We start from the raw sequence: 13,352 nt of genomic DNA on the forward strand, positions 1-13,352 counted from the left end.
CGGCCAGGAAGGTCGAAAATAGTAGTCACGCGACCACGTGATGCCGCAACGGTCATAAATGCGAACTGGTTGTCAAGCGTCCAAATCATGATCACTGACTGTGGATCACTGACTGTGGAGATGCTGCGATGGTCGTGAGAACCGGTTGTAAGTCGGGTTTTTTCAGCACCGTCTTAAGTCCAAACCATCACTAAACAAATGGTTGTTAAGTGAGGACTACTTGTGCTTTTGTTAATGTTTTTATCCATGACTCCTGGATCCATAGAAATAGTCCTAGCTGTTGGTTAATTCTTAACCAATTCCAAGGACCACTAGATCTTGGACTTTGTTTAATATAAGAGGGGAATCTTAAACCGATTGTATAGTTTTAATCCCAGTTATGCATTGTGGGACTGGGCACGGCTCAGGGTCAAGAGTCATCATTATAAGCCCTATAAATGGACTTGTCAGTCCCTCTTCTAAGATTCCCAGCGTGGAACTTGCTTTCTCCGCTGCTGTGTGCTCGGGGTTGACTGGGTGCTCCTCTGTGGCCCCAGGATCTTCTTCCCAGTGAGTCACAGACAGCTCAGAGCCACTGATGTACCCGGGGAGTTGGAAGTTTTGGCCTCAAGCTGCATCACTCCACATGGTTTTTTTAATCACTTATCACTTATATTTATAAAGCCACCGGATTCAACAAAGACGCTTCAGTTGAATCACATCTGCCACTGGTTGACCTTCCACCCAGTTGAAAGAGATCTTCTGAAGCTTTTCATAATTATTCGGGGGGGGGGGGGTAGGGGGTTAAGGCAGGTCTGCTTGTGCACAAGTTCAGCAGCCCCAACCCCAGCAGCCCTCTGTCTGGGGTGCTCCAATCTGAGAGGGTTGGACTAGATGGTGTCGAGGGGTCCTTACAACCGTGGAGAGAGGAACAACCTACCCTTGGTTATGACATAGATCAGAAACTCCCAGTATTAAATGAGGGAGGCCTGCGTTTCTCGTGGTGGGGGGGGGGGGGACAGGCGGCAGGCTTGGGGTCGCCTTCCTCCCTTTCAAAGCCACCCCGAGGAGGAGGAAGCCGAGCTGCCGCCGAGTGGCACCGAAGAGCCGGCCCCTCCGATCCGCCCTCGCCCGCCCTGCGACCCTCGGGCTCCTCGGGGGTCACTGGAATCCCCCGGCCGGGGAGGGGGCGGGGGAGGGAGCGGCCGGCGGCGGCGGCGGCGGCTCCCCCGACGGCGCCCCTTCGTCCGGCCAAGGCTGAGCCCCGCCCGGCCGCCCCGCCTGCCGGACTCGGCCTCTGCCCCGGCGGGAGAGCCGCGGCCATGGCGGACGGGGCGGACGGGCCGCCCTTCGACGCGCTGGTGCTGGGGGCCGGCATCCAGGGCTCCTTCGCCGCCTACCACCTGGCCCGCCGGCGGCTGCGGACGCTCCTGCTGGACCAGGTAGCGCCGGCGCCCCCCACCCGGACCGGGCTCTGCCCGCCGGCCGGTCCCCCGGGGGTGGGGGGGCGGCGGCGGCGGAAGCCTGGCTTTGCCCGCCGGGGGTCTGTGGGCCGGGGCAGAGAGCCTCCTGCCCCCGCCGCCCGGGGCGCCCGCGGCTGACCCTCGCTCCCTGTCCCCCCGCAGTTCCCGCTGCCCCACACCCGCGGGAGCTCGCACGGCCAGACCCGGATCGCCCGCAGCGCCTACCCGCGCGACCCCTACCCGGGCCTGATGGCCGAGGCGAAGCGGCTCTGGGCGGCGCTGGAGGCGGAGGCCGGCACCCGGCTGCACAGGTGAGAGGCCGGGGCTCTGCCCGGGCAGCCGCGGGTGAATCTCCCGAGGGGGCTGGACTGGATGTCCTCTGGGGTCCCCCCAGTTCTGCGATTCCCTGCACCAAGCCCCGCCCCCGTCGCGCCGTGCTGAACGCCGCCAAGAGGCAGATCCGACCCCAGATAGTCTATCTGTGACTGGGGGAGCCTCGGACTGCAAAAAGGGGAGGGGGCTTCTGGCCAAGGCCCTTGCTCTCAACAGACAGGAGCTTGGGGGCAGGGCGTTTCCTCCATGGCCTGAGATCAGCCCTCTGCACATGCCCAGAGAGCTCGGCCCTGGAGAATTGCAGCTTTCAATCTGATGACACATTCACCACAAGGAGCCTGGCATGTTTTTCTCATGCCTTCCATCTGACGCCAGTCGACCTTAGCCGACACGAGGGGCGTGTTCGTGCAGCTTGCATAACCAGGTCGGATCCAGGCCTCGTGGCTGCCTTGGCACAACATCCTGATCCCAGTTGAACTTTGTGAGCTTTGGAGGGCTGGGTGGCACAAGCCCTGCCCGCCCGCTTGGCTAACCGTTCTGTCCAGATGGGTCCCTGAATTCCCCCATTCACACAACGCTGGGTGACTGCGGTGTGGGCCTGGGCGCTGGGCGGTGCACTACAGGCACCAAGCTTGCGCTAATGCCCCAAATAGCATCCTGACAAGGTAGCAGCAGTTTTACCTTTTCTCCCTGAAGCTCTTTATTCTCAGCTGCCTCTTCTCAAAAGGAGTCAGTGGGACATGGGGGGGGGCTTAGCAACCCCCCTTTCTTCCCCTGCCTCCCCCAATGAGGCACAAAGGCGCTGCTGAGGGGGACTCTTTCCCAGAAGTGTTTCTTTCCCATCACGAACCACAAGAATGACACCCCCTCCCTGCAAAATGTGCTGAGCTCCCCCCACCATCCTTGCCCCCCAGCACAGCCACACACCGCGCCCCCCTTGCCCTGCCAGCAGCCGAGGTGGGTTCTCCCAGTAATTTATGTGATTCCCTGAAAGCCATTAAGGATATGCGCATCTCAATGATATCTCATCTGGCGGGTCAGAGGCGGGGAGCCATTTGTCTTGTTAGCGAGCAGCCTGTCACTGCCAGCACCACCTGGGGAGCAGCTGGCACTTCTTGGGAAGCATCTAAGGCCAGGCCAGGCCCGCCTGCTCGGACTGGCAGTGGTGGCTTGTCCAGGCCCTCCTCCACTGCCCTTCCAACCTGTGGCCCTTCTGCCCCGTCCTGCTGCCCTGGCATAACCGCCCTCCCTCTGCCACAGACCGATCCTCACCCTGGTGGTGGGGCACCAGGACAACCCTGAGTTCCAAAGCCACAGAGAGACCATGGAGCGCCACCGGGTGCCAAGCGAGATCCTGACCCCCCAGCAGCTGGCCCACCGGTTCCCAGGGATCCGCCCTTACGGCGGGGAGATGGCTGTAGCTGACCACACGGCGGGCGTCCTGTATGCCAACAAGGCGCTTAGGGTTGTGCAGGTACCAACTGTGTGTGTTTGGGGGAGGGGAAATGACCTTTATTCCTGACCTTGGTCTCCCCCTTTCCCTCCTTCCCCGATGTGCCTTTTGGCCAAAGCAGACCCTGCTTGCCCTGGGGCCACGCTTTGTACCCTGGCATAGCACAAATAAATTCCTTCCCAGGAAGGAAGGGGTCTTCCCCCCCCCCCAAATGCTGGTGCAAACCTTTAAAATATATATTTCTAGCCCTGGGAGAATTCTGCATTCCCTTCCTGCCCACCACAGAAGGGAAGAGGGGCTGCCGACTCTTGTCTGCCTTTGTTGTTTTGATACGTCAGAGCTTCCTTCGTGCCCAAAGGCCTTCGAAAACCCTCACAGAATGAAAACAAGTTCAAATCAAAATACAACAATAAAACATCACAGGGCCATTTAAAAAGAAAGAAGAAAGGAAAAAGAAAGGAAAATGGTTTCAGTCAACAGACAGGCAGGCCCATAAAACCAACAAGCAAATGTCATCAGAAGGTGAAATAAAACGAACTTTACAGCTTGCTTGCTCCCATCAGCAGGATTTTCCAAGTTTTACAGCAGCCTTTGGGCCCTCCAGATAGGTTGGATTCCAACTCCCATAATTCTCAGGCGGAGTGGCTATTCAGGGGGTTGACTTCCCAACCAGGGTTGGGTAAAGTTGCCTTAAGGGGGATTACAAATCCTTTCTTTCAGATAGACTACTACTGTTCAGCATGCTCATGCAACTGCCGGGTAACCTAATCCTGCAGGTTGCAGCTGCTACCAATTCAAATGCCACATCATTCCTGTTTCCTCCCTTCTTTCTCCACTCCTTCCACAGCCACACTAGCCAATGGGCTTCCCTGAATTGGGCTACCAATTCAATGAAAGGCTAGCATGGGGGGGGGGGGTCTCCATCCTGACCTTCTGCCCCACCAAGCCTCAAAGAGAGCCGAAATCCGAACCCATTCCTTTGTCACAGCAGTTTCTGAATTGCACCAGCTGTCCCAGACAGAAGGGTCATTAATTGACTATGAAAGCTTCAACGGTTAATGAAAGCCTTAATTAAATGATGGATGGTGCCCAGTGCAACTCTGCATGCCTTGCTGGGCTGGGCTGGCTCTTTTTCCCAGATCAGGGATGCACACAGGTGTGGAAGGGTTTAATCCTGGGAATGGTTGTTGACGGAATTGCACCACTTTCATGCTTGACTCTCTCTCTGACCCTTGCTCCAGAGCCTCCCCCCACTGTCTTTCCTACTGGGGCTGAATCCGGACCCCTGTCTGCACAGCTGCTGAAGATGCCAGGGCAGGACAAGGCTTTCCTCCCGCACACTCAGCGGGCGGGGACCCCCTTGGGCTCAGCCACAAAGGGGGTTTGTGTGTTGTGTGAACCAGCCAACGTGGCTTGCCAGAACAACCCACATCTTAGTGCAGAGTCTCTGGGTCATACGCAGTGGTGTGGGTCCTGGAACCTCCAAACGGGGGTTGCCGAGTTCTCATTTTGCACGCAGTCGGGGGGAGGGGAGAGTGATTAAATACGCAGCAGTGGAGAGCCCTTATATTAACCATATTTAATTTTAATTAAATTTCTATGGGAATGGAATTAATTTGAGTTCCGTTTTCTTCCTCCCCTCCCTCCCCACTTCCACGGGGATGCCAGCCCTTGGCCCTTCCTTCAGGGGCCTGGCAGAGGCACAGCATAAGGTGAGACCCAGGTGGATGCACATCCGGAGGACCCCCAGATTCCCCCCCCCCCGTGGGAGACTGAACGGTGCACAGGGGGCCAGAAACTCCCAACAGGGAAAGGGAGCCAAGCAGACCCACTATGGGGAGGGCCCCTCTCTCCCCCACCCACACACATGTACCCTGAGTTGTTACTCATGGCGGGGGGTGGGGGGCTTCCTGGGTGAGCAGGATCACATTGACATCTCTCCTTGCAGCCCAGGAAAACGGATAGACAATCTGGCCTCCGAAAGCCCATTTTGCTTCCTGGAAAGCTGAATTAGTATTTTTCTGTGGAGGCAACCTGAAATCGCATTGGCCTTTTTTGCAGCCCCATCACACTGCTGGCTCTTACTCACTTTTCAATTGGCTTTTATGCCAAGATCTTTTCCCCACTTTCCCTCACCAAGCCAGGTGCCCCCTGTTCATCCTGGCACCATTGATTTTTATTTCCTAAATGGAGAACTTTGCACTGATCTGTATTAAATGTCATTGTGTGATTTTCAGCCCCTTTCTCTAAGCCAGTGTTTCTCAGCCTTGGCAACTTGAAGATGGGTGGACTTCAACCCCCAGAATTCCCCAGCCGGCTGAGTTGAAGTCCACTCATCCTCAAGTTGCCAGGCTGAGAAATGCTGCTTTAAGCTATCAGGATCATTTGAATTCAATTTCTGTCTTCCAGGCATCAGCTCTTCCACCCAATCTTGTTGCACCAGCAAATCTGTTCCGCATTCCCTCCAACTCTTTGACACAAATCCTTTGGTGCAGGCTGGAACTCCCCACCCTGGCCTTTGAAGCGGGGAGGAGGGCGTTTACTCTCCAGGAAAGCTGCAGTCCTTATATTGCTTGGACAATGTTCTGCGTGTGCCTAAAATGATGAATTGTAACCTACCCTTATCCACCCAGGAAATCTAGGCCACGCTAAGCAGCCCCTTCCCAGGCGGTGCGGGTGCAGCCACGCGGTGCCCGAGCAGGGTCAGGGCGTTTGCGAATGGAGCCCTCCAGAAGCTGGGCATCGCTCCGCTGGAGCAGCAGAGACCGGGGAAAGACTGACCCCCTTTCGGCTTCTCCCCAACAGGACCTCTTTCAAAGCCACCAAGGGACCCTGAGGGACGGGGAGAAAGTTCTCCGCATCTTCCCGGGACCAGTGGTGACAGTCACAACCAATCGTGGCAGGTACCAGGCAAAACGCCTCGTGGTGACAGCTGGTGCATGGACAAGTCACCTGCTGGCCCCCCTGGGGCTGCAGCTGCCCCTTCAGGTAAGCAGGCCGCCCTGGAAGGATTGGGACCCAAGGACCTGCAACAATTGGGGTGCAAGGCTGGCCTTAGGGAGCATCCCATGGCATCAGTGGTGGGGAGCACCCTACATCTCTCCTTCCATCATTCCCCCACCATGGGGATATCAGCACAATCACACCCAGCTGTTTTATACAAGGGGCATCAGCAGAAGGGGTCAAAAAAGTCAAGATGGAAGCCATGGCTATGTCACAAAGCCCTCTTTGTTGTGTGCCAGGGGACTTCCACTATGGATGCCCATAGGGCGTGCCTTTGATGGAAAGAAGTCCAGAATTCCTGCACTAGGCAGGGGGTTGGAATAGATGATCTCTAAGATCCCTTCCAGTGTTTATATTCTACGATTAATTCTTGAAATCTAGGAAGAATCAAACTTTGGCTGTGCATTAGAATGTGTTTCCTTGGTAGACATAACTGCTCGATAATGGAAAAACTGTCTCTGGAGACACTTCAGTTTTCTTCCACCCTGTGTGCATCTGGTGTTATCTGCCAGGGATATTATAGTTATTTGTTAGAATTATATCCTGCCTTTGGTACAGGATCTCAAGCACTCGCTCCTCCTGTTCTTCCCTACAACAACAGCCCTGTGAGGCAGGCTGAGCTGACAGGCCCCACGTCCCCCAGGGAGCTTTTGGGGCTGAGGATGGGCTTGAACCCATGTCTGCCCACTCCTGGCCCCACACGGTCATTGCTGCACCACATGGGTCTTGCGGTTGGGCTGTGGACTGATTCCCTGTCGTGGCCTTTCCCAATAACCCTGGTGCATTTTAAGTCGGGGCAGGGGGAGGTGAGCCCCTGGCACCCACGACCCATGGCAGCTGGAGGGGGATCAAACAAGTTCCACCCGGCCCAGTGGGGGGAGGTTGGGGGGCAGGCCTGCTGGAGGCCATACCCCAAATCCTTGTGGGAGGGTCCAGGAGAAAAGGGATTCTTCTCATTTTATTTCACTAACTTCAAATATTGCTAATGTAACTTTCTCCATCCCGAGTTTAACAGTCTGAGGTCTCCAGGAGTCCCAGGCTGACCCAGGTCTCAGATTCTGCACTTCTGGGCTCCTGGGAGGATTTAACACCTGCAGTTTATGCAGAGCTGCCTTGCCCAGCCCAGCTACTTCGAATTACTTATTTGCTAATGGGGGATTGATTAATTTATGCTGTTGGTGGATCAGCCTGGGCTTAACTGCTCTGGCTGGTGTCCAACAAGGTCAGAACAAACCAAAGATAATGCAAATAATAAAAAACAATCAGTTAAAGACACAAGAAAAATATTCAGGTAGTCCTCGACTTACGACCACAATTGGGACTGGAACTTCCGTTGCTAAGCGAGGCGGTTGTGAGTCACACCCGATTTTAGGACCTTTTTGCCACAGTCGTGAAGTGAATCACTGAGGTCGATAAGCAAATCCGGCTTCCCCCATTGACTTTGTTTGCTGGAAGCCAGCTGGGCGGGTTGCAGATGGTGATCGCATGACCCCGGAACACTGCAACTGTCGTAAGTGTGAGCCAGTTGCCAAGTGCTTGAATTTGGAGCATGTGACCGCAGGGACACTGCGACAGTTGTAAATGTGAGGACTGGTCGCAAGTCACTTTTTTCAGCATTGTCACAACTTCAAACGGTCACTAAATGAATTGTTGTAAGTCGAGGACTATCTGTACATGCACAGAGAGATGCTCCTGTGCCCAAAAGTGGGTTGCTGCAGGACAGTGTTCACCATCTTCCTGAAAAGAAGACATGCAAGCAGTGCTGGCTGTGGGTGATGGGGGCTGTAATCCCACACATCAGGATGGCAATGAGCCCAGCAAGGCCGATGCAGGGAGGAAGGTCCCTGCTAAATGCACTAATTGTGGAAAACAAAGGCTGGTTTGGAGGGCGATTGCAGGATTCCAGCACCCTTTTTCTGCCCTCCAGGGAAGGGAGCAAATGCCACCCAGACAAGCTGGCAGAGGTGCGCTTGCCTCGCCGAGCTCATTCACTTGGGTCCCAGGCCCGCCCTAGACCCTTGTCCTGCTCTGAGTCCCAGCCCTGGTTGGGTCCCTGCCCAGAGTGAAGGGCACGCTGGGCATTGCCCACCTCCCTGAGCCAGCTTTCCCTCGCAGCCACTGCGCATCCGAGTCTGCTACCTGCGGGCGAAGAAGCCGGGCCCACAGGGCCTGCTGGGGCAGCCTCCGTGCTTTCTGGGCATCGGCCTCAACCAGGACAAGCACCACTTCTACGGCTTGCTGGCTGGCGAGTACCCGGACCTGGTCAAGGTGAAAAGTCACGGGGGTGGGGCGGAGGAGGAAGTGGGGGTTGCTCTGCGGCTGCACTTTTGTGCCAGGCTGCTCCAGGCAGGGGGCTGCCTCTTGGCCGCCAGATGGGAAATGGGCCACCTGGTCTCTCCCCCGCCCCACCAGCCACGCTCAGGCCGGGGCAGGGGGATCCAGTCCTGGCAGCCAGACAGGGCCATGAGCGTCTCACTCTGGCCTGGCACCAGAGGCTCTCACCCCGCTGTGTCTTTGGCCCTGCCGGGAGGCACCTCAAGTTAAATCCTTGGCTGACCACCTGCATCCCCCCAGGTCTGCTACCACCACGGCTCCCCCACAGACCCCGACAGGCCCAACCAGCAGGGCCGGGCCTCTCCCCCATTGCCTGACCTCCAGCGCCTGCAGGATTTTGTGAGCAAGTACCTGCCGGGCCTCGATCCGGAGCCTGCCGTCCAGGAGTGGTGCTTATACACGGTAAGGCGGGGCAGACTGCGAGGAAGACACCCGTGGCCCCCCTTGTCTTCCACACAAATCTGGGAACCCCACCGAGGCCCCTTTTTTACACCGACACCCACCCACAAGCATGCAGACGCGTGGTGACCTGCTGATGGTCAGTGGACCCCATGCAGCTGGAAGAGGGGACCGCCCCGCTCTCCCACCTCCATTCACACAGCCCGCTTTGCTCAGCCAGCCAGACTGAGCAGCCGCCTCACTCCTTGGGCAAAGCTGGTTACTTTTCACTTTGGTTTGCTGGTTTCTGGGGCCGCAGTTAAAATCAGTTTTTTTTCTGGGGACCAGTAATTGGATTAGATTAGGGAGTTGGTTAAGTGTCTTGGGTGAATCGGCTGGTACCTTAGGAAGGTGCCAGGCCCTCCAGAGACGGGTACATCCTGCTTTCCGGGCCAGCTCAGCCTCTGGTGTAAAGCAGAGAACTGGGGGGTGGGGCAGAGAGAAAGAGCTCCCTTGGCATATTTGAAATACACCCCCCTCCAGGTATTTTTGCTTGGAAAGCTTTTAAAAATGAGAATAGGAAAGGGAAGGAAAACACATAATGAGGTGGCTGTGAAGCTGTCTGATGGAACCTCCTTACAGGTAGTCCTCGCTTAACGACCACAATTGGAACTGGAATTTCAGTCACTAAGCAATGTGGTCGTTAAGCGAATCTGACCCAATTTTATGACCATTTTTGTAGTGGTCATTAAGCAAATCACGCGGTTCCCCATTGATTTTGCTTGCTAGAAGCCAGCTGGGAAGGTCGAAAATGGCGATCATGTGACGGCGGAGACACAGCAATGGTCGTAAATGTGAGGACCAGTTGTAAGTTGGGTTTTTGGTGCCATTGTAAGTCCAAACCATCACTAAATGAATGGTCATTAAGGGAGGACTGTATTCAGGAGGACAAGGGACAAAAAACCACCTTTGCTGCACTGCTTCTGTCTGTCCCAACAGAAGGCCAGGAACATCCAGTCCAGACCAAGTTTTGCCAGGAGCAAAAATGGGCAGTTATTTTAAGGGGAGATGGGTCAAGGAGGACCCTCTTTTTCCTTGGCTCTGGTCTGAAGCAGCCACTTCAGGATAAGTGCTGAGAGAAGATGCTGGCGGAGTTTCCCAGGAGATCCCTTTCACGGTTGCATTTTGGGTTCCGGCAAAAGGCCCCACGACAGCAGAGTCCGCCAAAAGGAAAAGCTGGCAAGCCCTGACCTTGGCTTGAGAGAGCTTTAAATACTATTATTATTCATAGACAACTGACCTTGCGGGAGCTGGAGATAGGAAGGTTAGTGAGAAAGAACTTCAGACGGAGACTGAGCAGAGGTGGAAAAAGTCACGATGGTGCCAAAAAGGGTTGGTGCATTTGGTGGCATCCCAAAAGATCTGGAGGAGCATTTGGGCACAGCAGGAACGGACAGAATCTCGACTCATCCATGACAAAAGGTCGCCTTACTTGGAACGGTCACTACCTAACAGTGGAAAGAAAGCTGAAATTGGGAAAACTCAGCACGCTGGTAAATGCTGGTCCGGCGAAGAACAGGAGGAGAGCGCTGAACCCCCGGGGTGTGGATGAGGGGAGGTGGCACAGATGGAACATTTGAAAGGACGCCCTAAGGTGTCCCCCTTCGTTCCCTGGAGTCTTAGCAGGAGTTGCAACTCACCAGCAACAAAAAACTGGGGGAATCAGATACAGGGAGTCCTCAACTTACAACCACAGTCGGCACTGGAATTTTCATCGTGGTTGTAAGTCGAGTCACCACCCGATTTTATGACCATTTTTACGGCGGTTGTTAAGCAAATCCAGCTTCCCCAATGGGCGTTTCTTGCTGGAAAATGGCAAAAGACTTCCCAAAACGCAGTCACATGACCGCGGGATGCTGCAGCTGGTCATAAATGCAAGCCGGTTGCCAAGTGCCCAAAATGTGATCATGTGACCTTGGTGTGTGTGTGAAGTTTTGCAATGCTCAGAAGTGCTTCACAGGCCATAAAGCACCCATTCCGAGGCCGTCGTAACTTCGGACCCTCGTTAAATGAACAGTTGTAAGTTGAGGACCACCTGTATTGAAAAATGTGGCCAAGAGCAAAGATGTTGAAATTGTGTGGAACTTCCAGTGTGGATAGACAGTGAGCCTGTAATAAGCTAGACTCGAGTGCAGTTACCAGAAAAAAGAAGAAAAGAAAATTGACCTTGTAGGAGCTGGAGATAAAAGGGTTCGTGAGAAAGAACTAGAAAAATTGGGGAAATCTGAAGCCCTTCCAACAGAGATTGAGCCAAGTTGGAAAAGGAAAGTTGTGAGGGTACCGATAACAGCTGGTGCATTTGGTGCTAACTCAAAAAGTCTGGAGAAGCATCTGGTCCCAACAGGAATGGACAGAATCAGGACAAACAGTTGCATTACTTGGAATGGAGCACGTTTTCCGACGGTGTCTTTAGTATCCGAAATCCTTGGGAAGGATCTGGTAGTCCAAAGTACCAACCCCTGTCAGAACTACCTGGTAGGCTGTGTGTAGATCAGTGTTGCTCAACCTTGGCAACTTGAAGACGGGTGGACTTCCACTCCCAGAATTCCCCAGGCAGCATGGCTGGCTGGGGAATTCTGGGAGTGGAAGTCCACCCGTCTTCAAGTTGCCAAGGTTGAGAAACACTGGTGTAGATACTTATACTGTTCCCTTGGGCAAGAATAAGGGGAGAAGGTCCTCCCCATGTATGTGATGGGTTTTTTCCACCCGGTATCCCATGACGTCCCAGGCACCGGAAGCTGACTCGGGCTCCCAAAAAGTCTGAACCTGAATTTCCTCTTACACTTTTTCTCCTGGTTTCTTATCGCCCCTTCAGAACACTCCTGACGGGGACTTCATATTAGATCGGCACCCACATTTTGAAAACATTGTAATTGGAGCCGGGTTTTCAGGTAAACGGGGCCATGGGGCAGGATGGCAGGAGGAGAGGGGAAGGATGCTCTCTAACGAAAAGGGGATCGATCCTTCTGTCGCGGAGGCTTGGAAGGGAGACCACAAGGAAATCCCAGGATTATAGGCAGCTGGAAATTAACAAGGTGCCTAGCAGCAGTGGCCAACCTCTTCCATCCACATCAGTGATTGTGGGAGTGTAATCAGATCACCTGGAGGCCACCTGTATCTTCAACTGGTTTCCTTTATAGGAAGGCGTGTCCATGAGGGAATCCAAAAAGTCAAGATGGTGCCCACCCTATTGAAGCCCTGCCCCCTTTTTACAGGTGTCGCCCAGGCGAAAAGGGGTGGAGTTTCAATTGCACAGGCACTATCTTGACTCTTTTGCCCCCCCTGCAGATGTTCCTGCTGCTTTTCTGATCTGAACTAACTCTAAACATCTCACACACCCTACTTCTTGCTGGTTGATTGATCCCAGGGACACCCTGCAGCAAAGGACTCTCGGCCGTTCACAGTGACAAAAGGACAGACTAAAAGTGCAGGAAAACTTCCACCATCCGAAGGAGGATACGAATAGAATACAACAACATGTAAAGAGACACACAGCCTCTGGGCCTCAGCCCCCCCCCCCACCTACCTCCCGCTAGCAGCTTCTCCCGAGTCGATTGAGCTGCCCAGGCCGATGCCAGCGGAGAATGTGGCCCTGCAGATGCCTTGGCCCGTTATAGGGCAGCGCCAGCCCTTTCGATTGCCCCCCGAGGTCTGCTGGCAACCAGTGCAGGGCGGAGTGCGCTTCCACTGGCGAGCACCGGCCGGCACGTGAACCACTGGGCTTTGAACCGGCTGCAGCTTCAGAGCGGTTGTCAGAGGCAGCCCCCCGGAGGGCGCATTGCAGCGGTCGGAGCAGGCAGTGACAAGGGTCTGAGCAGGCAGGGCTGCAGCTGGCACACTGGTGTAGTTAAGTAAATACGGTTAAAAAGTCCAAAGTCCAAAAGCCAAATAGTGATAAAATGTAGGGGAGGAAGAGGAAGCAGAGGCAAAGGGGGATTGTGTGTCTGTTTTTCCTTTCTGTCTCTTCCACAGGCCATGGCTTCAAGTTTGCACCAGTTGTGGGAAAGATCCTTTGCGAACTGAGTCTGGGGGAGGAGCCTGCTTTTGATCTCACCCCGTTTCGGCTTAGCCGCTTCCAGGCCCCGCTTAAAGCCAGCCTATGAGCTCCACCCGGCATTGCCAAGGAGAGGCCAAACATTCCTTCACGGCAATCCATCCAAACTGGATCCATGGCTTCAGCTCTGCAGTTCCAGGCTGCAAAGATCCTGATGGCTGCAAAGCTTCCTGGTGGTGCCAAGGGAAGGGGTCCCTTAAGGCTGAGGAAGTGAAGAGCCCCCTCCCACAGTGCTGGGCCAGGAGAGGGTCTCCCACGCGGTGTGCTTCCTATTAAAGGGATCTGCTGAACAGGC

General features: G+C 54.8%; 1 protein-coding gene across 1 annotated transcript; it reads left to right on the forward strand.

Moving 5' to 3' along the window:
* Positions 1-1,262: 1,262 nt before the first annotated feature.
* PIPOX (pipecolic acid and sarcosine oxidase) lies at positions 1,263-13,352 on the forward strand. The gene is made up of 8 exons (XM_063295228.1): positions 1,263-1,421; positions 1,605-1,753; positions 3,036-3,249; positions 6,034-6,216; positions 8,347-8,499; positions 8,806-8,967; positions 11,819-11,894; positions 12,976-13,352. Exons 1-8 carry the CDS (start codon positions 1,302-1,304, stop codon positions 13,104-13,106), a joined length of 1,188 nt encoding a protein of 395 aa, XP_063151298.1. The 5' UTR covers positions 1,263-1,301; the 3' UTR covers positions 13,107-13,352.

This window comes from Candoia aspera, chromosome 1 (assembly GCF_035149785.1).
Source record: "Candoia aspera isolate rCanAsp1 chromosome 1, rCanAsp1.hap2, whole genome shotgun sequence".
Classification (NCBI taxonomy): Eukaryota; Metazoa; Chordata; class Lepidosauria; order Squamata; family Boidae; genus Candoia; species Candoia aspera.

What these genes read in the sequence shown, in the direction of transcription:
- PIPOX (XM_063295228.1), top strand. Translation starts at nt 1,302, where the DNA reads ATGGCGGACGGGGCGGACGGGCCGCCCTTCGACGCGCTGGTGCTGGGG. An exon ending in AGGCGCTTAGGGTTGTGCAG is followed by an intron (nt 3,250 to 6,033) that starts GTACCAACTGTG and finishes TCTCCCCAACAG; the next exon opens with GACCTCTTTCAAAGCCACCA. An exon ending in AATTGGAGCCGGGTTTTCAG is followed by an intron (nt 11,895 to 12,975) that starts GTAAACGGGGCC and finishes TCTCTTCCACAG; the next exon opens with GCCATGGCTTCAAGTTTGCA.